Source organism: Marmota marmota, unplaced genomic scaffold (genome assembly GCF_001458135.2).
Source record: "Marmota marmota marmota unplaced genomic scaffold, marMar, whole genome shotgun sequence".
NCBI classification, from domain to species: domain Eukaryota; kingdom Metazoa; phylum Chordata; class Mammalia; order Rodentia; family Sciuridae; genus Marmota; species Marmota marmota.
Window position 1 is genome coordinate 17,843,428 of NW_026000229.1, and position 27,787 is coordinate 17,871,214.

Consider the following 27,787-nt stretch of genomic DNA (forward strand, 5'->3'; position numbering starts at 1 on the left):
TGTTTCATTGCTATTTGATTTCTATTTTTATTATTTCTTCTCCTTTAGCTTTAGTTTTCTTTCACTAATTTCTTAAGGGGGAGCTTAAATCATTGATTTTGAACATTTTTACTTATTTACTAAGTATTCAAGGCTAAAAATCTCCCTCTTTAATCCCCTGCAAGGACTTCATTTCAGCCATTCTCCCCTGCACCATTTCCCACTTCCTACCATGCCCTTCCTATCCTATTACAGCGTGTTCTCAATATGCCATTACAGTTCGTATCATAAAGAGGAGAGAGAAAAACATCCTCATGTGTCTGCAAATCCTCCTCAGGCTATCATTCTTCCACAACATCTCTGCTCTTGATGTGGCATCTCCATCTCTCTCAGTCTCTATGACCTACTCTGTTTGCATGTTTACGCTTTTTTCTACACTGAAATTGCTTTTATCAAAGTCACCAGCATGTTTTCTGTATACAACAATCAATTCTCCCTCTTCTCATTATTCAGCAGCTTTTGACATCCTTTGCTACTGGCTCTCAGCCCATCACACTCCTCTGGTTTTATTTCTTTTTTCATCAACTTTTTCCCCCTTTACAATCCTTGCTTGCAGTGCTCCAGGGCTCAGTCCTCAGCTACCACCTTTTCTTCTTGATCTATATCCACTACCCGAGTACCCCTCACCCATTCCTAAAATTTGAAGCATCTCCTGTATTCAAGGTATGCTATATTATTCACAATTCATAGTGCATTTTTCTCAAAATAATACTGTGTGTGGTTAATTAAATGCCCTTCAAGTACCAAGATCTCCACCATCATATTCTTCTCCATTTTAAAGTGTCAAAGAAGTGTGCATGAGCATTAGGAGTTATTTCTGTTTTTGAAGAAGCCCTAAAAGAATGAATAGTTTTACTCTTGTAGAAGCAGGACTTATAGTGATCCACACTTAAGTGGCAAGTAGCACCATAGGGAGGACCTGACTGGAGTTGAGAGTTTATTATGGTCATCTGAGAACATATTAAATCCTCAATTCTACTTAGATTGGGATCATAATCCAGTTGAATGGTTTTTCTATTCTGCAGTTTCAATGAGGTGAAAGTAAAATAGATACTTCTTTCCACTGAAGGTTTCTCACATTGAGGTCACAGAGAAACCTCCATTACAACAAAATGTCAAATAACAATTAAAGAGGGCCACAATTTTAATGTGGAAAGGGCCTGACACACAGGGGATGTGTGCCTCTTTCCCTGGCTTACTAGTTAAAAGAACAGAGCCCTTGAGCCCTTGGTTTTTGATGCAATCTTAGCCAGAAATATGGTCAACATAAACCTGAAGAGCTTCATTTCAATCCAGAGTGAACTGGCATCATATGACCTTGAGTTACAAGTCATCACAATACCCTACATATCCTAGTGGTAAAGGCCAAGCTCCATGCCTTAGCTATAGTCTCCTCACCATGGGGAGGAAGAACAAAGGGACTCTATAGGCTACTCAGGACCACTGGGGAGAAGTAAAACTGCATTCTCCTCTTTACCTGACTCTGATCCTCAGCCATTATCACATGATGTTTTATAAATTCACTATTTTACAATTATTTAGGAGGTTTTTCAAAGTAAGATTTTAGGACCTTAGAATTATTCTCTATTTGTTTTAAGAAATCGCAAGAAATTTTCTGTACCAAAATATTTCTGAACATACAGAGATGAATTTTAAATTAAAGAACTTTAAAGAATTTTAAACTAAAGAACTTCTTTTTGAAAAAGTCTCAAGCATCTCCTGTATTCAAGGTATGCTATATTATTCACAATTCATAGTGCATTTGATCGGTTATAAACAACAGACTATATAGCCATGTTTTAAATGCTCAAAACCCAAATAGATCCTGAAGGAAAGACTACTCCAAAGAAGGGGAAACATGGGAAATGAGTAGTACCAAATGATCTTTTTATTATTCAATGAAAAATACAGGTCTGCAAAGAGTCTACTGCATTGTGTATGGAATGCAAGGTTGGATGTTGAAACTGTATAGGACGGAATGTATAACTTTTATAAACTGTTACATATTTTACACACAGACAGTCCCCAACTCTTCTAAAATTTACTAGAAGTAAAACCTCTTAGTATATAAGAAATATAAGCATTTGTAATCACAAGCAAAATGTTCTAAGCAAAGCACTTCAAAATATTTTTTTGTGACATCTACCTTGTCTACCTGGAAGTAGGAATGGTGGGTCCCAGAAAAAAACTAAGTAAAAGCCAACACCCTTGAGGAATTATTCCCAGGAAGCAGGCTGCTGGTACCCTAGACAGGTTGCCACCCAGGCTAGTTGGCAAAACTTCAGTGTCACCCTGGGGCCCACGCTAACTACTAAACCCTGTTTGGGGGCTGGGCTGAAGTAATTGGAAGGAGTACTAGTTACAAGGAATCTTCTGTCACAACTGCATACGTTGCATCCACTCTATAGATAAGAACACCTTGCTTTTCCGGTGTGAATCTGCCACTCTCAGCAGTCACTGGAATGTGCTTGAGAAGAAAATTAACACTGGGAACAGAAATCATTTTCTATGCATTCTGCAGATGACATCAGTACTTCCTTTCAGTCATGTTTTCAAGAAGCTCAAAAGGGCCACTGCTACTATAACACCTAGGCCAGGATCAAGGCAATTGGACATCTCTGGTTATGATTACTCAAATGAAATAAAAAGTACAGCTTATGTTAGAAAACAACAGAATCAGTATCAATTAATTACAAGGCAATATATTTAAGCACTGCAACAATATTCAAAATTCCAAGGTCAATGTTAACTGTCCACATTTTCCTCTAAACAGAAAAATCCTGCATGGAGGAAAGCATGCAGCACCAACACCAACTCCTCTCCAGTTATTACCAGGACTCAGAAAGATCCATATAGATAACAAATGCAAAAAAAAAAAAAAGGCATTTCAATACAAACATAGCAACAGAGGAAGTCTACACCTCCCTCTAGGCTTCCTTGGCAGATGGCAAAGCAGCCTGTTTGAAACAAGTGCCTGAACTGACCATGGCAATATTCACATTCTAAGAGAAATCAGGGTTACATCATTCCCTTATTCATAGGTAACCAAAGATTATTAAATAATTTCCTGAACTAAGGCAATAGTCTGACCATAAAAAACTTCTGAGTTTTTATTAAATGAGATGATACAATATTCCAGCTTCTTAATATTAAGTTATTGGTGTACAGAGAACTTGATCAAAGCTCAAATATGAATAATATTAAAATCTCAGATTTTAGATATAGGCAAATATTTTATCAGAGTATTCACTTAAGAGATTTATATATAATTCAGGCTGGGGATGTAGCTCAGTTGTAGAGCACTTGCCTACCATGCATGAGGCCATGGGTTCAGTCCTCAGTACCACAAGAGAGAGACACAAAGAGCAGAGGGAGAGAAAACGGGGAGGGAGAGAAAGAGGAAAAGGGACAGAGACCATGTTCTGCTAAGAATAAATCCCAATTCTATGGGCATCTTATTCCCCTTAATTTTGTACAATAAAATTCACTGTTCAGTTACTAAGTCCTTGTCTCTTCTAGTCCAAGCATAATCTTGTATAAAGCCGGAAAAAAAAAACAAAAACAAAAACTGAACTCCATCAGAAAACACTAGTACTGGTGCTGTAGTTACCTTTAGGGGAATAATTACAATTACTTATTAGGCTCTACTCCTTTTTCATCTCTAGATTGAGATATTCTAGTATTTTAAACACAGTGAGGTTTCATTGACAAAAGTCTAGTCCATGAGTAAGGTTCTGGCCTCTGGAATGATGTACAGTTTGCTCAAAATGCTGAATGCACTTCTATTTGAAACATGTTCATTATTCTTTCCCATCATGGTTCTGTCACATTCATTCATCTAGTGTGTCATATTGAACCCTTCATTGCTGTTTTTTTTTCCTTTTTCTTTTTGGTGGGGGGGACCTTCTTCTAAAAAATATATAGGATTCACAGAAGTATCCCTTTAATGTATAATTTCCATTTCACACTATCAGCTCCCCAAAGACAAAAACTGGGAAAAATTTCCAGTTAGTAAAATCATAATTCACTAGGATTTCCTCTCCATAAAGGAAATTTAAAAAAATGTTATTTAGAAGCTGAACAAACACCTTGGATATTCTTCTAAAGAGAACGCTATATCACTGCTACCAAAACCCAGATACCTAATAAATCTAAAGATTATATGGATATGTAATAGCAAAAAATCTGGCAGTTTAAAATACATTTTTACAATTTTATACTACACCATTTGGGTAAAGGAGCTGTTCAGTATTGTTAATGACAACCTTGTCTGCCTGGATGCTGGCTGGCTAGATTCAGCTGAAAACAGTAACAGGAGCAAATGAAAAGTGTCCAAGAACATCCTTTTGGCTTATTTTCCTTGAGCTTTTGGTCACATTTCCACCAGCTCCAGGGAAGCCTGTCCCAGGGTACAGTTCTCAGTTCTCTGTTCAGCTGCTTAGGGATAAAACATGGGGCTTTACCTCACCTGATCCAGCACCTGGCACTCAGATAGTAAACACTGCAGCTTTAAACTAAGAAAAGACTCAAAGACTTTGCACAATTCTCGATTTTGTACTTTCCAAGGAAATAAAAAATTAATCTTAAACTGAATTTATACTTAAAAAATGCAGTGCCTCAAAAAAGCAAAATCTAGAATGGAAAAATTTCAGGAGAATATACCTTATTAATCTAATCTTATTTTGGCTAAATTATCATAGTAAGTCAGTGTAATTTATTATTGTATTGAGAAGCACAGTCTACCATGTTTTGCTAAGATGGTATTAGTGAAATATATGTGAATGGTTCAGAGGTGATAGCCCTTTAGCCTTTTGTGAATTCATAACATAAAAAGATAAAGGCTAACTAGAATTTGACATTCAGCAATTTACTTGCTTAGCACAAGTTGAATCAGGAGACAGTTAAATATCAGAATCTCATTTACTTAGGATATTGAGAAGTTCCCATCTGGATCCCAGTGCTTTTCAGCCTTGTCACACATTGGAATTACTTGGAAGCTTTCAAAAATTACCAAATGCTCAGGCCAATTAAATCTGGAGTGGAGAGCCCTGAATCAGTATTCCTTCTGTTTCCCAGGTGTCTCTAACATGCAGCCAGCACGCAGACCACTGAGGCATCCTTTTGAGAGACCTGTTTCTTGAAAGCCAAGCAAATGGAATTCCTATCTAGATAGCTTTGCTTTTCCAAAATTCCACCAGAAAAGGGGATTTCTTTCTTTCTTACTCTTTTTAGAAAAAGGCACTGTTGTGCTTCCTCTAATGACACAGCCTGCTATTGGTAGGAACTGACTGTCGGAGGTTATCTAGAACGTTGGTGGTAAAGAAGAAAGTCCTTGTCTTGGCAGAGCAGGCAGAATTTCAGGCTTCGGCAGCTGCCTCCAGCAACAAAAAATGCCCAGATGCCCATGAACACCATGATTACGTATGCTGACACCAGATTTATTCCATAGTGAGGACTTAGGAAGGTCTGCAAAGAAAAAATAAATCAACTTGGGTAATAATACAAGCTTATTAAACACGTGGAATAACCAAAGACGGGAAAATATGGAATATTCTCAAAAGCTGGACTGTGTTTCATCAAACTACAATACATATCATGTGTTAAGAATCCACAAAAGCATCCAGAACCAACTAATCAAGAAAGACTTGTCTGTAGATCCTGTGCTTTGCTAGCTTCTACTGACAACCCTAGAAGATAGTCACTTGCCAAAACCTAATGGAATACTCAGTAGAAGACACATGTTATAATCTAGCCCGGGTTAGTATCCATTTCTGTGTTAATTGTCTATTAGAATTTTCACTTAAAAGTGAAAGTGAGGCAAGTCCAGATTAGTATGAATCCTTAGTATTTAAGGAAACATGTGGAAATTGAGTCTCTTTTACAGCTGGACAATTGCTATTTTACAAAAGTTTGTTCATTTACAAAATACTGATAGGAGCCAGGCACCGTGGTACATGCCTGTAATCCCATCAGCTCGGGAGGCTGAGACAGGAGCATCTCGACTTCAAAGCCAACCTCAGCAATGGCAAGGCACTAAGCAACTCAGTGAGATCCTGCCTCTAAATAAAATACAAAATAGGGCTGGAGATGTGGCTCAGTGGTTGATTTTAACCCCTGGTATGCTCCCTGACCCTGTCCCCCCAAAAAAAATATTGATGGAGGTGTAGTTCACTGTAAAGTAGATATTTAGCATGCACAAGATCATGGGTTCAATATCAGCCCTAAAACAAAACTAAACAACCACCACCACAACAAAAACCTCTCATGGAGTGCCAAAAGGCACTGGGTCATGCATTAGTGAAGACCAGAGTCTTCATGCTAATGGAACTTATAGACTAGCCAGCAGGGCAGGTAATGAACAAAGAAGTTAATTACAAATCATGATGAATGCTAAGACAGAATAATTATAATTGTGATGATGTTAGGTATTAAGAACAGGCTTATATACTTAGGTTGGTCAAGGAAGGTCCTAAGAAAACAGCATTTAAACAAAGATATATGGGAGAAGTGAGCTAACCCTCTGTAGGCCACAGGGAGGAATCAGAGAAGGAGGCAAAGAGCTGGATACTATCGATAACTGAGAAGAGTCAGTATTAATGACGGTTAGGAATGTGTAGGATCAGCAGATGAGGTCAGAGAGGAAGGCCGGGGTCAACTATGCAATGTTTTGGTAAGGAGCATTAATTTTGTCCTCAGTGCAATTGTGGATCATAGAGGGGATTTAGGTTGGGGTCTTGAATGACTTTAGATTTTTTAAACTGAAGAGAATGAGTTAAATGAGGCTATGGTGAGAGAGAGAGAGAGAGAGAGAGAGAGAGAGAGAGAGAGAGAGAGAGAGAGAGAGAGACTAGTTAGTAAGTTACTGCACTGAATGAGGAAAGTAAGTACAGGATGGTGACTTAAGATCAGGATGATGCGATGGAGATGGAGAAGATAATATGAACAGACAGAAGTTGCTAATGGATTGAATGTAAGGGGAAGGAAGAATCCAAGATTGACTCTCACATTTCTGGGCTTTAGGTAATGGTGGTGACATTTAATCAAATGACAAAGACCTAAGGAAGACCAAACTTGAAAAAATTGGCAAAACACCAAGCTTGGAAAGATAGGTGGGAATCAAGTCTATCAAGGATACATTAAGAGTAACATCCCATGAGATTTTGAAAGGCAAATTCAGATAAGTGGTTGTATATAGAAATATGGGGCTCAGAGGAGAGTCCTCAGCTAGAAAAAAAATGTAGAAGCATAGCCTACAGAAGGAACTTGGCCACAGCCATGATCGTGATAATGCAGGGAGCTATGGTCTCTACAAAGAGATGGTAAGAGACAGGGCTTCAAGACTGTACCCTGAAATAATGCAACATGTATAAATTATTTGTAAGAACAGGAGCCAGTGAAGGGGTCTGAGAAAGAGTAAACAGTGAGGTAAGAACAAGTCAGCACAGTGTGGTAGAGCAGAAGTGAAAGAGGGAAATGAGCGGGGTGGTCAACTCTTTTTAAAGGCTGCTGAGATGAAAAAAGAACAATGTTGAAAATGAAGGTTCTTTTCGACCTCAACAGGTACAGTTTTAAAAGGACTGTTGAGCAGAAGGCACAAGGGGCTGGAAGTCTGAGTAGTAAAGAAGTGGAGACAGAATTTGTGGAGATCTGCTGTGATGATAAACAAATAGGGAAAAGGCAGTACTGAGGAGTTTTATTTAAGCCATGTCTGTGTGCTGATGAAGAGGGAAAGGCTGGCCATGGAGGACAGGGGCACAACCAAGGGAGGGAGGTCCTCCAGCAGGGGACAATGGAGCAGGGCTGGAGCCCAAGTGGAGGGACTGACCTTGAAAGGTGGGAGGGACACTTCCTCTGTTGGACCAGGGTTGAGCTGGGGGTGTGGATTCCCATGTAGTCCAACCATATACACTTAAAGAAGGAGAGGATCTGACTCAGTTTGTTACCTTTAACACAAGTGCTTTCAAGTATCTCCAAGGCGCCTGCACATTCCCTTGGCTAAGGCACTTATCTTGACCCATCGGCTCTGCCCAGGGAAATGCGCTGATTTTGCGGGCAGCACCTTATGCAGAAAGAATACTTTTCTCAAGAGGCATCTGTGGGCATGGCAGGCACTGAGCATTTCTGATTATTTTTTCAGAATAACTTTATACTCAAGTCTCATAATTTAATTTATATTGTAGAAGGCTAAACTTGTTTTGCTTTTTCTTTATAGTCTATTTCTTTGAAAAACATTTTTGTCATTTAAACAATTAAAAAAAATTCATGATTGTTGTAGAAAATTAGAATATACAAATGAGTATATATATATATATATATATTATATATAATATATATATAGTATATATATATAATATATATATTTTTTTTAAATATTTTTAGTTGTAGGTGATACAACACCTTTATTATACTTATCGTTATGTGGTGCTGAAGATCGAACCCAGTGCTTCACACATGCTAGGCAAGTGCTCTACCACTGAGCCCCAGCCCCAGCCCTATATATGTATGTATACACACAAATATATATGTACATATACATAATATATATATTATTTTAGTGAAACAATTACTTAAATGGTTTTTCTCTGAAATCTGTCATTCAGAGATAACTATTGTTAACATTTTGGTAATAAACATTCGAACTCCCTGGGTTCTTTTAAAACCATTAAATATGATAACATCCACCATTAATATTCAATCACTATTTATTGGTCACCTATGTGCCAAGGATTGATAAAAAGACTGACATAGTAAGATCCCAATCTTGATGATCAAACTCTAATTGAAGAGAGATGTAAAAACTGTATTAAATAAAGTAATTCCAGCTAAGGACAAATGTTATAAAAGAGCAGTGAATAAGGTCCAGTGATAGTGCCAAGTCTGGAATGTGCAGCTTTTCCAGATGGGCTTTACAAAAAATGATCTAAGTTAGGGAGAAGACAAAGCCCAGTTGATAAGAACTGTGGAGAGCAGCAGGAGATTAAGTTTTGCAGCAGCAAGACTGATAAGAAGCTTAGGTCAAACAAAGAAGCCCTGGTTTATTCCATAGGCTTCTGCTACAGATAATGACTCTCTACACTTGGCTTCAAGGACATGTGGCTCTCCGGGGTTTCTTACTTCATCCTACCTCACTGTTTCTCCTTCTCAGTCTTCTTTATTGGCCCCTCCTCTTTTCCCCAAACACACTGCTGGAACATCATGGGGCTCAGTCCTTCAGCATCTTCTCTTTTTACTCCTACTTCTTGTAGTCATCTTTCTTAACCTCTCTCCAGATTTTTTTGCATTCAATTGCTCACTTTGGATGTCCAATAGGCACCTCCAAAATAATGTTCCCCAAACAGAATTCCTGAATTCCCCTCTCAAACTACCCCCTCTTAGATGATGGCAGCTTCATTGCTTCTGCTGTCAAGGCCCAAAACCTTGGAGACAACCTTGGCTCCTCCTTTTCCTCTCACATGCTTCACCTACTCTATCAGGGAATATTGCTGGCTCTATTTTCAAAAATATGTCCGAAATCTGACCATTTTTCAATTCTCCACTCTTGTCTCACCCATCATTATCACTAAATATTCTGCTATGGCCACCTGGCTTCCACAAACATGCTAAGCATGTCTTTTAGTCCTAGGACCTTTGTACTGGCTGTTCAGTCCTGGATGCTCTCTCTCAGCCACATGATCGACTCCCTCATCTCTACTTTGCTTTTTTTTGTTTGTTTTCCCTCTTAAATGTCTCTTTCACTATAAAGCATACTCTGACCACCTAGTGAAGAGATGTGACATCACCACCTTGCACCCTGGATCTCTTTGTTCTACTTTTCCTTTTGTCTAAATCACCAAATACCTTCTAACACACTGTATAGTTTCTTATTTATTATATTTATTGTTTATTTATATATTTATTGTTTATCTGAGTGGATACCAGCAGATGGGTCAGATTCATAAGAACATTTGCTTTATCATGTAACTTTCTTTCTGATTATAAAAATGCTATGTTATACAAATTTGAAACATGACAAAAACTATAAAGAATAAAAGAACCCATAATCCCAACACCAAAGATAGATATTGTTAATATTTTAATGTATTGTCTTTCTCATCCTTCTTTCCCACAAATATTTGTCTTTTCCTAGTTGCCATCATATTAAGGGTATGCCATCATATTAAGGGTATGCCATCATATTAAGGGTAACCCTGCAGCACTGAAGAGTTTTAGGTGTATGGGCCGGTGGGGGTACAATATGATGGCATTGTAGAAGGATCTAAGGGCAAAGAGCCCATATAAGAAAATCTGATATAAACTCTAGGTGCATGGAAAGAAGAGAAACAGGAGGCAAGCATCATCAGGAGGAAGCTTGTAACACTTCAGCTGACAGGTCAAAACGGTCTGGACAGGCAGTGTCAGGGGTCACACTGATAATAATGACAAATTTCATTAAAAGTGAGATTCAAAGTATTACATAGTATTCTTAAATAGATCTAGTCAAGTTTTTTTAAACCTCACTTTGAAAAACTACTATAATGCCAATGAGAAGGAAGTGAAATCAATATTTTTGTTATTGATCAGAATGTGTGAACATGGTACAACCTTTATGGAGAGTATTTTAGCAATTTTTATCAAGTATTTAAAAGATCTCCATGTGATTTGACTTTATAATTCCATACCCTGGAATCTAAACTACATATGGAAAAAGTTTTATGCAGATAGATGATGAAGACAGCTTCATGATAACTATAGAGAAACAGAAATGATTAACCAGTTAAACAAATTATAATTTTTACATAATGACATAAATTTATATCTTAAAGGATTTGTAATCAGGTGGAAATTGCTCCAGGTGTGTTTATTTTTTTTAAATGGTGCTGGGGATTGAACTCAAGGCCTTGTGCACGCAAGGCAAGTGCTCTACCAACTGACATATATCCCTTGCCCCCAGATGTGCTTTATAATATAAATATAAGTATAAAGCAAGATTGTTTCAGGTTTGACTATAACCATTAAAGGAAAGACACATGGAAATAATCTTTAGTGAAATTCACCAAAAAAATTGTGTTTTTTTTTCTGGAGTAAAACTTAGATGATTCATTCATTCACTTAAATTACTTTTTTGACTCCAAATTTTCCCATGAGTATGTACTCCATTTAGAGAGGAATTTACCATTTTAGATATGTGAACTTGAATTCTAAAAAATGTTGTAAGTCAGTGGCAACACTCACCTGAGTAGATACCAGCAGATGGGTCAGGAGAACTATAAGAAGAATGTACCACTTTTTCTTCTCACAAGCATCAAAAAATATAATGCCCCAGAACACGTGCAGCAATATGATAACCAGCGTCATGAAAGCTGAAAGACAGTCAACCATTAGTGCCCAGTCCTACAGATACCAAAGGCTGCTGAACATCCTTTCATTGTGCACAGGAATGCAAAAAAGAGAATTGTGAGTCTAAACAGCTTTTCCCCAATTAGCCTTCAGCCCTACTTAAGAAAGACCTTTTTCAATTAAAAACAGTAACTTCTGTTGAGACAAATCTTCTATTACTAAGGTAGGCTTTCTCTTTAGAAGTTTTCTTAAAAGGTCAATGGGAGAATAAAATAATATTAGAATTATAATTATCTAAGATTATTTTTAAGCAACTGGCACTAAATTTGATCAGTGTCCACAGATTTTTTTGGGAATACAGCTTCTGTGTGTGTTATGTGTATCCTATGTTCTGGATAACATTCTTTTATTTAAAAGTGGAAAAATTTAATATATACTGCAAGTTTTAGCATTAAAAAAAGTTATATAAATTTCTTATCTGGTCACACAATAAAGAGATCATTAGCACCCACCGGGAGAAATCTAAGTCTGGCAGTTCTCTTTCATACTGCTGGCAGATAAACAATCTAGCATTACTAATAAAGTGGAAAACATTCATTCTCTATTTCAACTCCAAGATCTATGTTATAAAACAGTTAGTTCTCAACCAATAGATCACCAGAACCTGAGGACTTACAAGAAGTGCAAAATACTGGAATCTACCACACACCTAATATAGAAACAATGGTGCTAAGAGCCAATCAATTCCAGTTTAAATAGCCTTCCAGGTCATTCTGATACATGGCCAAGTTTGAGAACCACTGCTCTAGAGAAATTCTTACAAATATGCAAAGGAGATATACACACAAATTTATACCAGCACCATTCGTAATAACAAACAAAAAACGTTCATCATTACCTGAATGGTGTATTCACACAATGGACTACTATATGTGATCTAAATATAAATTATCTCAAGAATATAATGTTGAATGAAAAAAATCTGTATAAAAGTGCATAGTTTCATTTACTTGAAAAACATGCAAGACAATATTCAAAAGACATAACTGTTGCAATTGGAGCAAAGCAAGCTATTAAATTTGGTGTGACAGTGTCATCATTTTAGTAATTATGATAAATATTTTAACTCAAATAGGAGGAGAGCAATAGTTTTTAAAACTTTAAGACTATAGAAGACTAAACTAAAATGACATATTTTAATTCCAGAGATGACTCTGGAAAGAGAAGTTCTCCTGGAGATAGATCCTGGGATAGTGTTGAGACCACTGACAATGCCCAGGAGTTAAGGTTTTAAAGTTTCTTACATCAGAAAGGTGGTAACTGGCACAAAAGCAAACCCTGAGTTTTTAAAATAATTATAATAAAGTACTCACGCTTTAAGGATTCCTAAAACCTAGATGTCATGAATATTGGAACCAGTCAAGTATGCTCTTATGGTCAAGTCCTACTTGGGAAATGCTCTCAGGAAAAACCTTCAGTCTATTCTGTAAAGCATTGTTCTGTATGTTGTAGGAAAGTATCTTCAATACATCATTAGCCCTCAACTTGCTTCCAAATTTTCTGTATTTCTTAGTCCTTCTTGCTAAAAAGTCTTTGATAGGTTGACTTTGTCTCCAAAGTCCAGTACAGACATCTCAGACTAGCATTCAAGGCCCTGTACAATCTGGACCCAAATTCTGACAATATACCTCTACTAATGTATCTTCAAATACATCCTTAAAGTAGAAAACCAGAACTCTTCTTTTCTTTGACCATACTGGTTTTTTTTTAACAGATTTATCCTCTTGGCTACATACTCTACACCTCACCAATATCCTTCCCCATTTCACCACAACCAAATCTTACTTTTATTTAAGATCCAGCTCAAATGTAATTTCTTCAGTGGATTCTTCCCTGATATATACATTTCACAATTTTTTAATAGTGGGTATTGAAACCAAATTTGCTTTACCACTGAGCTACAACCCCAGTCCCTTTTATTATTTTTAAATATTTTTGAGACAAGATCTTGTTAAATTGCCCAGGATGGCCTTGAACTTGCAATCCTCCTGCCTCAGCTTCCCAAGTTGCTGGGATTACAGGCATGTGCCATAGTGCCTGGCTTCCACTTTTTTTTTTTTTTATCTGTACTCTACACATATTTAGTGAGCACTTAGATAGTCTGGCCTGAATATTATACATAGATCTTTGGTGTCAGACAATCCCAAGTTAGAATCATGCCAGCTCCATTGTGTGTCTTTGGACAAGTTATTCAACTTCTCCATTTCCTTCATTTCTAAAGTGGGGATAATACCTCACAGAAAGCATAGTGCTTGGCAAACCACTGCTTTTCAATAAATGTTGACTACTCTGTGCTATGGTTAATGAATAAGCCAGGGTCCTTAGTGAGCCGTACTACAAGGTGGGAAAGTGAAGCAAAGCAGCAAGCAATTACCACATTTATCCAAATCCCCTGAGTATTTGGCTATGTATTAAAAATGCATTCTTTTTCATTCTTAAGATTTTTTCCCTCTGACTTTGTATTACTCTTACATTTATTTTCTTCCTGTCCTCTTCCATTATCTGCATAGGTATATTCAGTGCTCAGTATGGGACAGGTCTGTGCTAAGCACTGCATCTTCCACAGTTTCTGGGAGCCTTGCCCCATCTTTCAGCTTACTGTTTTATTAACATAATATCTAAAGGAAATCTTTCACATATCAAAATATTATACATTTCTACCTGACTACTTATTTAATAGCCACCACTGGTTTCTGACTAGCTTTGATGGGTCATCGTGAGCCCTTACCATCACAAGGTACTATGGCAGAATACTGAGAGTTATTGTTTATTCCCTCTGCAACTGTTAAGAGATCCAACAGACACTAAGACCTGGGTATTTGAACTACCCTGCCACATTCAGGTAGCTATAGCTGCATATATTCTATTTTGATATTTCCATTAGCAAATGGAATTTATTTCAACTAGAAATGAAGGTTTTCTAGCAGCAAACCTCTCTAGAGAGCCTCCTAATTTTTAAGCCTTTCTCATTAAAGTCCTAAAAGTCCTTTAATGATTAGCCCTAATATTTGCTTTGTTCCAATATTTTTCTTAGGAAAAAAAAAACCTTCTCCAAATATAAGAATACCAAAGTTAGCTAATAGATTAATAAAAGGAGCTTCCAGAATTTCCAATATTTTGGAATATCCATAAAGCTGAACAATTTTAGCAAGTACTGTACCTCTGTTTGTGACAGAGGTTTAGTTTGACAATGGATTTCCTCTTCTAATAATCTTCTAAGGCTAAATCTCTAGGCAAACAATGCTTCAATCTAAACCTTTTTTTTTTTTTTTTTTTTGATACTAGGAATTTAATCCAGGGGCACTTTACCACTGAGCTATATCCCCAGTCTTTTTAAAAACTTATTTACTAATTTATTAGGTACTGGGGATTGAACCCAGAGGTGCTTTACCACTGAGTGACATACCTAGCCCTTTTCATTTTTTAAGACAGGATCTAAGTTGTTTAGGGCCTGAGTTGCCAAGGCTGGCCTCGAACTTTCAATACTCCTGCCTCAACCTCTGGAGTCACTGGGATTATAGGCATGCGCCACCACACCTGGCTCGATCTAACCTATGTTAAAACAAAAAGTTTCACTGTCATCTTTAAGAGGTAACATTTAGTATTGCCTCTTTTTACTAACTTCTTTAATGAATAAACCCCAAATATTCCAGCATTCAGATCCCTAAGTACCATGTCCTTCTCTCATTCCTGATATAAACTTTTCTGTCCCTATGAAAACAATGGCCTAAGATAGCAACTAATGCTAACTCTGGATTCCTGAGAGAACATAAACTGCTGTAATCTGTAATCTAGGTCTCTCTTAATCACCTCAGTGTGTTTCTGACTACGTTGGAGAGACATAAGGGCTGCTTATGGGTGGTGGCAGCAACAGAGACTTCTCAAAACCCAGCACTTGGCCCTTGCTACCTATAGGCAGGCTGTGAATACCAAAGGGCTTTTGGCTTCTTTTCTAAGGGTCTGAGGTTTCTGGGTTCTATGAAGTGGGAGCCTGCCCTCTACTCCTCCAGGTTATAGGAACCCTCTGGATTTGAGAGAGATCTCCAGTCAAGTGTAAGCAGGATTCAGGTCCCAGATATTATTCAGTATTAAAATTCTCCAGTATTAAATTTATTATCCATGTTTTGATCAACTAATAAAAAATTATTATCCATTATTTTAAAAAATACGTGTTAAAACCATCTCATATTATATGGAAGTAAGCAAGTTATGGTACTGTCCCTTAATACCAAAAAGATTATAAACAAGATGTCCCAAAAGCAACTTAAATGACTGCAGGTGTTTAAAATAGAACTCATCATTTCATATTTATGAAAACATTCCTGAGGCATGTTTATGAGCTGAATGGACTACCAAGGTTATAATGTTATGTTTAAAGCCCCCCTAGCAATACTGAAGAATGTTGAAATAAATACTCTTCCCAAATTAACCCATCAATGTGATAGCATGAACACTGGGAGGCCTCTTATTAGTCATGTAATCCAGTCCCCTCACATATGGAAAAAAAATCAGTCCCACAGGGTCCACTTTGAATGCTTCCAATTTAGGAGCTTACTTCATTAAATAGCTACTGTGGTAAATGTTCTCAAATCTGCCTTCCTCTAACTTAGTAATTCTCAGCTAGGGTGATTATGACCCCAGAGGACATTTGGTAATGTCAGTAAACATTTTTACTTGTCACATCTGGAAATGGTATTGTCACATTTTTTTCTGTTATATAGTGGATAGAAGCCAAGGATGCTGTTAAAAGCCCTACAGTATGCAAAAGACAGTTCCCCAATAAAAAAGTATCTGGCCCCATATGTCAATAGTATTGTAGTTGAGAAACTGCTCTAACTCCTGCTTTTTAATCATAGGAAAGCTTTTTGAAGAAATACAACTCTTTTTTTTTCCATATGAGGCACATTAAAAAAATAATTGAAATTCCCTACATTAGTCAGCTACTGCCACAAAAAATGCACTAAGAAACCACACCAAGCCAAGTGTGTGGTGGTGCAAATCTGTAATCCCTGCAGCTTGGAAGGCTGAGGCAGGAGGATCATGAGTTCAAAGCCAGCCCCAGCAACTTAGTGAGGCCCTAAGTAACTTAGTGAGACCCTGTCTCAAATATTAAAAAGGGCTGAGGAGGTGACTCAATGGTTAAGAACCCTTGAGTTCAATCCTGGTACCAATGAAAAGAAAGAAATCATGCCAAAGCTCATTGGCTAGAGCTGCAATTGGGAGCATGGAGTCCAAGGCAGTGCTTATGGCCATCAAGGGTACAACTCCCCAATGGGGGACCCACTCAGGCAGCAAGCAGTGATTGTGGGCTCTCAGGATTCTATTACTTTCTATTAATGCTTCATTGACTTCATGAAGTAAATTAGAACCTTTTAAACCTTATTGCTGGTCTAGAGTAGTTTCAATACCATGAGATTTACCTTTTCTTTAAATGCCTGCTCCAAATCAGCTCTCAAGTCTATCTATTCCTGGTGCTATTTATAAAGCAAAAGCAATCCTATAAAAACTTGGGTGAAGATTTAAATGAAACTGGATATAACTTCTGCAGCTGGATTGCATATGGGTTATGATAAAAAGGAAGAATCAGGAATGAGTCCAATAAAACAAATTGGCCTGAGCAACTAGTAGAGATTATATCAATGAGATGAGAAAGAATTCAGGGGTGCACCACATTAAAGTTGTTCAGACATCTCTGTCCTCCCAGATTTCTGGTGAAAAATCAGCAGGATTTCAAATAGTTCCACAGAATGTAAAGAGAAAGTTCCACTAGAGAGGGAAAAGCAGCATATCATCTGAAACAATGGATTTCAGCCTCAAGAAAAATATTCACATGCAAGTCTTCTATGAGAACTTTAGAACCATAAAAAAGGTGATAAAATCCAATCACTCTACCTCTTAAAGTCAATTAATTCCTCAAAAGAATAGCCAAGATTTCCAAATATTTACCCATGCGAGAAAAGTCTGGTTCTTGGAAATTTGGCTAAATCTTATTCCAGGATCATGTTGGAAAAACCTCAGAGTACACCAATGAAATATGTTACACGTGAACAATTCCCCCAGATGTTATGCAATGCAGTGGCCTTGATGTGAACATTTTGACTCACAGCAGAGCTAAGGAGAGGTAGAAGAGCGAACTGGTGCACTGGTCCCAGGAATGAAGGGCATCCTTCATGAGAAGTGGGCATGGAACAGGTCAGGAAATTATGGGATTCCCAGCACATAGCTTCTTATCATAGCCATGGAGCTATGTGGAATCAAGCTGAGGTTGCTGAGGAAGGCTATATGAAGCAATAATGGTGAAAAATAAAGGCTCTTTTTCCCACTTTGAAATGATTAACACTGGATTTAGAAGGCAAAAAATTCATTCTTATGGGGCTAAATGAATATACCATTCTGGATGATTTTCCAAATCTGACTTTTGTCCAGTGCAAGCCATATTTATAGGATAGTCTCTTGTTCATCACTGGCTATGAAAAAAATTCTCTTTGGAATTCAGTGAAGGAAAAGAAACAAAACCTCAAAATACCAAAAATTAAGGGCAGCATTGGATGAAAATAATAAAGACCATTTCACACATAGAGAAGAAATAAGGTCTATGGAGAATGGAGAAGTGGAGGCATTTGACTGACTTAGATAGCAGAGATCTGTCACTCATCCCTATGAGGAAAGAGACATCAGAATCTCACAAGGTGACCTGGATTATATCTACAAGGGCCATCAAGTATTACAGCTACAACCCAGGCCATTCTTTCTGCCAAGGATGGTGAAGCAACACAGATATGCTTATTTACACACTGCACGAGACTGATGCCCATGATGTGCACACTTTATAAAGTATCACAGGCTACTAGAGTCTACAATAGGCCTAGGTGGTAACTGGGCTATGCACACACCTATTGTTACTCCTATGACAAGTATTTTCCCATTATGTATGGCCAAATGTTAAGTTCCATTTAACCTTGAGCATGCATCTTTAAGGGATTCCCCAAAGATGGAGGAGTTGAAAAGGGGATGAAGTGGATTTAGTAGACCAGTAAAACTATATTGTGAACTGGGATTCATGGAGAGTTAATATGTTTACTGTATAACTAAATCCAAAAAATCAGTTAATTAGTAAAGAGTGGACAGCAACTAAAAGGGAACCAAGAAAGTAAACTGAGACCTAATCACCCTAAGTGTGCTTCAGACAGTGGTAAAAGCACCCCTGGATTCAATCCCCAGTACCAAAAATGTCATCAATAAAAAATGTGAATGAATAAAAAAAGGAACTCACCAGGTTTACTAACTATGACTGTGCTTTGGCAAATGAAGGCAGGACTCAGCTGGCAGCTCTGCTGCAGACTGCTGGATTGGGCTCCTTACTGCAGGATGTACTCAGGTCTGCTCTATGTGTGTTCATTCAGGGGTCCATGCTAAGTGGACATTAACTATCAAAGGCATGTTCTCATGGAATGTGACCCATGTCCAAGAACTCAGGTCCAACCATGCAAGAACTTTTTAATGCTCTTACTTAATATTCATTGATTGACCAATTCAAGGCATGTGACTCAAAGTCAAGGGGCAAAAAAGTACATTTTGGCCACTATGAAGCCATGCAAGTATGTAGATGCATAATTTGATCACAAGAAATGACAAACTGAAGGAAAAACTTGATCTCCAACAATCCTTTTAATTCATTTTTTTCAATTACACTTTATAGGACAGTTTCTAGATCTTTCATCATGCTGACCCTATTCTTCCATGTGAATTTTAGTACTTCAGCATTCCTGTTAAATCACAATGATTACAAGTGAATACAATACTCCACATGTGGTCTTACCAGTACTGATTTTGCCCAGTGAAAAGCTTTAGTGGCAAAAAAGTTTTAAAATATATCTAGACAAGAACACTGTTCAGAAAATATAAAAGAAATGAAATGGTTTGGGAAGTTTAAAAACATCAGCTGTCCTTTTAAACTGAGTAATAAATTAAACATTTTTTCCCTTTTAAAGTACAAGGGAGGTAATTCAGAGTAATATTCAAGAAATTATCCTCTAAATTCTGTTTTCTAATCTCAGGAACCAAATTTTCTACCTCGATAACATTCTTAGGCCACTCCGGAGTTTATAAAGCCCTTAAATATTAATTTAATTCTTAACAACTCTGAACTTGGCATTACTTTTGCCCTTCCTGAAAGATACTTCCTTTATCTAGTGAACAATGTCTTTCTCACTGCCAGGCCTAAAGGGAAGAGGCCTCTTCCCTCTGCCTGGAACATCCTTCCTGCACAACCCCCTTCCTTTACCTGCCTAGTTACCATTATCTTTAAGTAAATCTCAACTGCAATGGCAGTCCATAAGCTGTGCCTAGCTTTCATTTTTCAGTAAATATTTATTGAGTGCCATCTAGAAACAAAGGACTCTACAAGGTGCTGGGGATATAGCTGTGAACATAACAGTATAATCCTTGTGCTTACATGGCTTAGCACCCAACTGGAGAGAGAGACATTAAACAAATAATTACACCACTAGCCAATTAATCACAACAGTGGTAAAAGGGATAAAGGCAAAGTACTATACTATACTATCTCTTCCTTATTGCAGCATTTATTATGCTTTATTATAATTAGCTATTTGTCTCTATTCACNTTTGCTTAGAATGCACTGGGTTCAATTCCAAGTACTGCAAAAATTGCTAACTTTGTGGTAATATCTTGCCAATGTTATGGGCCAGGATATATGGGAAATAACCAAACATAACTCCATTTTACCCTGAGACTCCTTGTCATGTAAGAAATGCTTTTCCCATGGGAACACCCTGCCTCTACACCCATCAACAGTTGCTTAGGATAGCATGTTTGGCAATACAAAATGGCAATTCTTATGCAATGTAAAATTGTTCTCTTTTTTGATTCCAATTTTTCTTGGACAATGTACCCTGTCAAAGAATGATTGTCTAGATATTAGTAACCATTCTTTAACTTGTAGTCAACTAGTGGGCTGGTGAATAAAGATGGTTCCATCTCCTGCTTTAAGATTGACTTGGTGATTTATTGCAATCTTGCCATAACACCCAGAGGGTGATGCAGGAGGACTGCAAGTTCAAGGCTAGCCTGGACAACTAAGTAACCCCCTGTCTCAAAATAAAATTTAAAAAAGGGTTGGGGATGTAGCTTAATGGTAGATTGCTTGCTTACCCAGCATGCTCAAATCCCTGAATTCAATATTAAGTATGCCAGACAGAGAGAAGAGAGAAGAAGAGGGAAGAGGAGAGAAGAGAAGAAAGGAGAAGGAAGGGAAGAAGAGAAGAGGAGAGAGGGAAGGAAAGGACAGGAGACGGGAGGGGAGAAAGAACAAACATGAGAAATATCAATTCCTCTCTCTCTTGGCGTATTAGTGATTATACTCGGGGTGCTCTACCACTGAGCCAAATCTCAGGCCCCCCGCCTTTAAAATATATACGTATTTTTTAGTTAGACACAATATCTTTATTTTATTTATTTATTTTTATGTGGTGCTGAGACTCAAACCCAGTGCCTCACATAGGCGAGGCATGAGCTCTACTACTGAGCCACAACCCAGCCCCAGCCCCCCCTTTTTTTGAGATAAGGTTTTGCTAAATTGCCCAACTTGCCTTTGAATTTGCAATTCTCTGGCCTCAGCCTTCTGAGTACTGGGATTATTGGCGTGTGCTCCCATCACCTGTTCAGCAGCAGCTTTCAATGTATTCCCCCAGAAGAAAACAAAGAGCTTGGGATTTAACAGGAAATGTTTATATCTTACCAAAAGTCCTAGAACTTTCTGTTGAATGGATGACTCAGTTGGGAAAGACTGTAACAAAGAAAGGGAGACCTGTAATTACCCAAAGAACCAAAGATAACAAATAAATGCATAAATAAGTAAATCAATGTTAAAACAGTAGACTAAGTTCTCATTCTAACCTCCAGAACTCTCATGAAGAGTTCTAAGCCTTGGTTTTCAATAAAGTGTCTGCAAGTGGTTGGGGATTCATCTGTGAGGTTCCAAAGTGCACTCAAAGTAAACTTCAATGTAGTATCCACTGAATTTTGGTTGGTTTTCTGCTTCACTATTTGAAGAAGTTGCTAAAAGAAGTAAAACATAATTAATTTTTCATTATTGAATTGTCATTATAATTTGTGATTTTTTGTTTTGTTTTTGTTTTGGTTTTTTGGGTGCTAGGGATTGAACCCAGGGCCTCATACATTTTAGGCAAGTGCTCCAAACCTGAGCTATATCCCTACCCCTTTTTATTTTGAGACAGGATCTCACTAAGATGCTCAGGTTGGCCTTGAATTTGCAATCCTCCTATCTCAGCCTCCAAAGTTATTGAGATTACAGGAGTGCACCAGCATACCTAGACCCAGTCCTTTCTTAAACATTTTGAGACAGGGTTTTTCTAAAGTGCCCAGGCTGGCCTTGAACTTGTGATCCTCCTGCATTACTGGGATTATAAGTGCAGGACTTTTTTTTTTTGCCTTATTCTCCCTACTAGAGGACAAGAGGGGAGCTTTTGCATGGAGGTTAATAATGATGGAATTAAAATAATGTGTGAGGGTCACTTATTTTAATTGTATAACTGCTGTAGAGATAACTAAAAACACAGTAGAGTTTTCCCCTCTATCTTTAAAAGTCTTCATGCAGAACTTAGGAGAAATCTTAATTATGCATATTAGTGACTCAAATCTGCAATTGTTGCATCATGATGAAAATTTTTAGCTAGTGGTTGAAAAGAAATTTGAGTTGGTCCTTTTATACTGCATCTTTGGATAAAAATATCAATTCATTGGTTATTCTTTTCCTCTTAATTTCAAGATTAAATTATACTGCCTATCTCCCAAATGCACTAAGATGTAAATTAAGTAAAGATTAGGACTTATAAATATAAAATTACAAATACCAAAAAGAAAATATAGCCTATGCAAATTAACTTCTAATAAATACTTCAACTATACAGTAACATTGTTAGTATAACAAAATAAAACTACATTTTATACAAGCTAAATTTCACTTAAAATTCTAAAACACTAACCAAAATATTTATTTTCCTAGGTTCTTCTCTTTATACTCTTTCTAAGAGTATTTTGCCTTGGTATTACATAAATTTCCATTCACTTGAATTCCTAAGCCTGCGAACTCCACTGAGGATGATCATTTACACTAGAAGGCTGACCATTCACAGCTATCAGATACATACCTGAATTAAGGAAAAACTGTGGAGAATCTCCATGAATGCCCACAATACCTGGCCCCAAGGAGTCAGACAGGGTATTCACAAAGGAAAACACTCCGCTCATGATTCCAAAGCCCAAGCCAGAAACTAAAAAGGAATAAAAACACTGTTAAACCCTTTTCTTGCTGTGATTTCTATTCAAATAAAAATTCTAAGAACTAGGGAATACTACTTTGCCGGAGGGGAAATGGTACATATGCTATTGTTGAAGCAGTGGCCAGCCAGCTCTGGAAAGGCATGTGCTTACCTACATGATGAACAAAGAGAAATGGTAAGAGAAAGGGAAATGAACAATGGGATTCAGCAGAGAAATGAAAAAAAGGATAGAAAAAGATCTAGAAACACAGAAGAAATAGATGAGGCAGAGGAGGATATGATGCTAAAGTTCTGGCTTTGGTTTATGGTAACAGAATCTATAGAGTTAAATTTGATGGCTTAGAACCAGAATTGAACTTGAAAAGTGACTGTGCATGTAAGGCTTGATCCTGGGCTCAATTTAGAGTCCTAAGCCCAATCTAAAAACATAATTCTGTAAGAATAATATGCAAAGATATGCCTAAAAAAAGATATGCCTGAATTAATATAAAGAGTCCTCCTAGTGCAGCTAAAGTCATGGTAAACAATCAGGGAAAGTGAAAGCTACATCACTATGAAATTGTTGGTTAACTATAATATAGTATATATGTTAAAAATCTTTCAAACTTGATTAATATTTAATGAACATACAGAAAAAGGTCACCAGTAATCATTTTCCTTCACATAAGGAACCAGGAAAGTTGTAAAAAAAACAAATAATATATGCCAATAAGTCAAGACAGTAACAAAATACTGCTTGAAATCTACAAAAGATAAGATGAAGGTAGTGGGGTTCTTTTTGAACCGGGGATTGAACCCAGGGGTGCTTAACCACTGAGTCACATGTATTTTATTTAGAGACAGGGTCTCGATGAGTTGCTTAGGGCTTCACTAAGTTGTGAGGCTAGCTTTGAACTCATGAACCTCCTGCCTCAGCCTCCTGAGCTGCTGAGATTACAGGTGGCATGTGCCTCTGTGCCCAGCAAGATAAAGAAAGTTTTCAAGCCAAGTCTGATTTTTTTTTTTTTTCTTAATGACACGGCATGGTTCTAACTTACCATAGGCCAGCAATTGCATGGAGGGTGCACTCTCATCTGGGTTTATGCTCTTCAAACCCTCACTGGCTTTTCTATAATAAAACCACACACATACATTTTTTAAAAAAAGAAGAAAAAGCAGTATGTCAGGAAAGTACACAAGACACTTCAAATCCAGATACTTCCTAAGACTCTGATCAGGTTATACTCTAAATCTAGAATCCATTCAAACAAAACCCAGCATATTTTCAATTAAGTAAAATCAGCTGTAATTTCTAACTTCTGCCTTTTTTCTAAATGCTCATATAAAAAAGAAAAACATAGGTAAATAAGTCATGAAGGAATTAATTTAATAAGAAAAACAGCAACACCATATTTCTAAGCTCAATAAATATCTCAATATCCATGGAATTTACCACTCTGAACTTTTTTTCTTTTCCCAAAGCACTGTCTTCATCTCCACTTTATCTTTTATTAGGGCCACACTTACTGCCTCCTTCCCTTCTGTCTTGCACTCTGTAAAACCAAAACTTTTCTCCTTTTTCTTCCTTATCCTCCTCTATTCTCTCCTCCCTCCCTCCTTCTCTCCTTCTCTCTCTCTCTCTCTGCTGGGGATTGAACCCAGGGTCTCACACATGCTAAGCACATGCTATACCAGTGAGCCACACCCTCAGGCCCCAGGCAATAATTTCTTAAAGAAGCTGCCTCTACCAATGGTTGATTATCACTAGTCCTCCTTACTCTTAAATCCTATAATACTGATGATCTGAACTCTCATAGGGGTACTTAATTATATCTGATTCTAAAATATTTTACATGTATATTTTATATCTCCAATAGACTTCAGGAAAGAAAACAGCCTAATACTTTTATTATATCCTGTAGAATGAAATGTTACAGGAATAAGAGGTAAATAAATATTTGAATGAAAGGATAGAATACTGCTCAACAAGAAATGATCTTCAGAGTGATCATATGCTTCCTTTATAGCCAATCCACAAACATATCATTGAGCCTCCACTTTCCACCTGATATGTACAGAATGCTAGATACGGCTGGTCAGTTCCACTACAGGCACTATTGCTACTCCTTTTTGGCCAGGAACTACGCAACAGTATAAGATTCTGACTCAAAGAATATTTAAATTATATTTACTAAAACATATGTTTACTAAAGTAATAATGGAAACAAAACATTTTTGACTCATTTGTCAGCAAGTGTTGAAACAAAAAGGAGAGAGATGAACTCTAAAAACACAAAACTAACCAGAACATTCTTACTTTCTGGCATTGTGTTAATTTAAATTTCAAGGTATGTAAATTCATTATAGACTACATTAAGGCAATGCAGAATTCAGCCAAAATACTAATATGCATATGAAAAGTGTTCTTTGTTTTTCTGGACTCAAAAGAATAAGCCAGAAATTTAAGCGACAGTTTTCCTATTTCTTTGGAGCAGTAACCAACTAAATTATCCAATTTTCCCAAATAAAATAAACTTACCTATTACAGGGATCCTGTTAAAAACTAACTAAAGCTTATGAGTCATTGTAATAGTAATGATCTCCTTCAACAAAGTTATCAATAAAGTAAAATGAATAAATTTTGTAGAATTTGTTTTATAAAATGATTCAGGAATAAAAAAATATTTTTACTATTTGGTATGGCAAAGTACTGTTATCACAAATACATGAAATATATAAGTTCAAAAGTTTAGTAAACTTCCTCAGTCTATTTTACAGGAGTGTTTGAGAGGGAATGTTTTGGCACTAATAGTTCTTAGTGTTAACAGTAGGAAGTGAAAAAGCAGAACACATGACTGTTGATGCAAGTAGTAGTGTTTTCAATTTAACATTTTACGGAAGTGAAAAATTCTTTGTTTGCATTTATTATTGTATTTCCAAGAATGGAAAAAAGATCCCATTTTAAAAAATATAAACTTTGAAAAATTACTGGTAAACCATACTCTTTTTGTTTGTTCTATTTTCAAATGTATATATAATAGAGGTATGCATCAAGAACTATGCACACAAATTAAATACACCATTTTAGAAATTTTAAAAAAATAGACTGATGCCTCTTAAAGAAAACTGTAGCAGAGCTATGGGTATAGTCAGCGGTAGAGCACAAAGACCTGGATTCAATAACTACCAAAAAACAAACAGTGGTACATGCTTATAATCCCAGCAACTTGGTAAGCTGAGGCAGGAGGATCACAAGTTTGAAGTCAGCCTCAGCAACTTAGCAAGGCCCTCAGCAATGTAATGAGACCCCATGTCAAAATGTAAAAAGAGCTAGGATGTATGTAGCTCAATGGTAGAGCATGCCTGGGTTCAATCCCCAGAGAACCAGCAACAAAAACAAACACCATCGTGAACTCTTCACAATTTAATCCTGGCGCCAAATTCAGGGAGCAAAATTTAACTGAAGCACTCCTTTAAACTTAAAAAGTTCAAAACCTACTTTGGCACTGGAGAGCATTAAACTAAATATTCATTAAACCAAAGACCCTGTATTTGAATGTAGTAAAGCATAGAAGAGAGCAATTTAAATGTATCCATGTAAGTGTTAGTTATCATTAAAGTGTCACAAAATTCTCAAATTTGTTTTAACTCAACTACATAACATCCAACATTTCTAGAAATTTCTAGGAAATTTTTGTAGAATATTTCAAAGGTTTATTAAAGATCCATTTTGCAAATGCAAACAAAAGCACCTGTTGACATGTTTGTTCTACCACCTTTTTGGAAAATTTCCACAGGTCCTTTTACAGGAGTACATGTGGTTTCCTGAAGAGCCAATGGTGATGTTGACAGGAAAAACAAGTGCAATGTGAAGCCGAGTTGAGAACACAGTGCCCAGGCCAGCACACTACTTAGACCACACTGCAGAATACTATGCTAGGTTCTGAGCATGGGTAAAAATCAGCACTGACCAAAAGGAGCATGTCCACTGACAAAAAATAAACTTGGAAGCCACAATCATGTCTTCTGAGACCCACATGAAGAAATGAGGAATGTTTAGTCTTGAAAGGGACATGATGACAATCATGTGGCAAAGATTTCATTTATTTGGTGAGTGGGGCAGAGGTCAGAAGGAGACAGATTTTGATTACTTCAGTAATATTCTACAGTAAAAATTAAAATCATAGCACAGTAGTAATAGCTATATGCCAGAAACATTCAATCACTGCCAGATGTTCATCCATTAGTATTCCTGTGAAAATTAATTTTTTTTCTTTCTTTTTGAGACAGGGTCTAACTATGTTGCTCAGGCTGGCCTTGATCTGCTGGGCTCAAGCAATTTTCCTAATTCAGCCTCACCTCCTGAGTAGCTGGAGCTATAGACACATACCACCAAATATAGCTTTAAATGTTACTTTTGATATTTATTTATTGCTCTCCAACATTTCCAGGGACTAATGGGAAATTCATGTTTAAACCTTTTCTAAGAAAAGGCTTCCTAGTTTTCAATTTGTAATTTAAAGTGTTTCAGTATGAAAAGGAAATTCAATATCTAAAAGTAAAAAGTTAAAAATACAGAAGGCCTAGCATATTAGCAAGAACAAATTACTAGAAGCCTATTAAAAGAGATGTTAAAGTTCAGTGTGGGTTGTATCTATGAAATTCATGGACAGCTGTAATTACCTCATTTGCAGAAATGGATACAAATGGCACATTTATTATTCTACCAAGTCTTACTATGTAACCAGGGCCAATCTCATGACTGCCTGAAAGAAAATATCATTCCAAGTTGTGTTTCAAATCAGAAGTTTCATATGAGGTCCTCATGGGTACCACAGATGACATACTCTGTGGCCCAAAAGAGGGAACTTGTGCCCAAGTTTATTTTTTTTCCAAACATTTTTATTTTATAGATTTGAAACTATAGAAAATACCATAAAACAAACCGCTGCTGTGCCATAATATATTCAAAACAATGGAAGGCATAAGCTCCATAAGAATTATCTTAGATGGTTGGAAAGAACACATAAATTCCAAGTTGGAAGCATTTTTGTTGTTTCAATGACTA

General features: G+C 36.9%; 1 protein-coding gene across 3 annotated transcripts in view; it reads right to left on the reverse strand.

Annotated features, from left to right (window-relative positions):
* The window catches only part of Aph1b (aph-1 homolog B, gamma-secretase subunit), a 57,619-nt gene that overhangs the window by 27,324 nt on the left and 2,508 nt on the right, over nucleotides 1-27,787 (reverse strand). Inside the window, exons 3-7 of one of the 3 annotated variants that reach the window (XM_048793695.1) lie at nucleotides 23,778-23,848; nucleotides 22,609-22,731; nucleotides 11,251-11,378; nucleotides 7,865-7,947; nucleotides 5,271-5,505 (exon numbers count right to left, since the gene is read on the reverse strand). In XM_048793695.1, coding sequence (XP_048649652.1) covers nucleotides 5,496-5,505; nucleotides 7,865-7,947; nucleotides 11,251-11,378; nucleotides 22,609-22,731; nucleotides 23,778-23,848 — 415 coding nt within the window. In that variant the 3' untranslated portion in view covers nucleotides 5,271-5,495. Of the gene's footprint in view, nucleotides 1-1,905; nucleotides 5,506-7,864; nucleotides 7,948-11,250; nucleotides 11,379-22,608; nucleotides 22,732-23,777; nucleotides 23,849-27,787 lie in introns of those variants that run through there. The other 2 variants (XM_015480571.2, XM_048793696.1) reach the window with 2 other exon arrangements.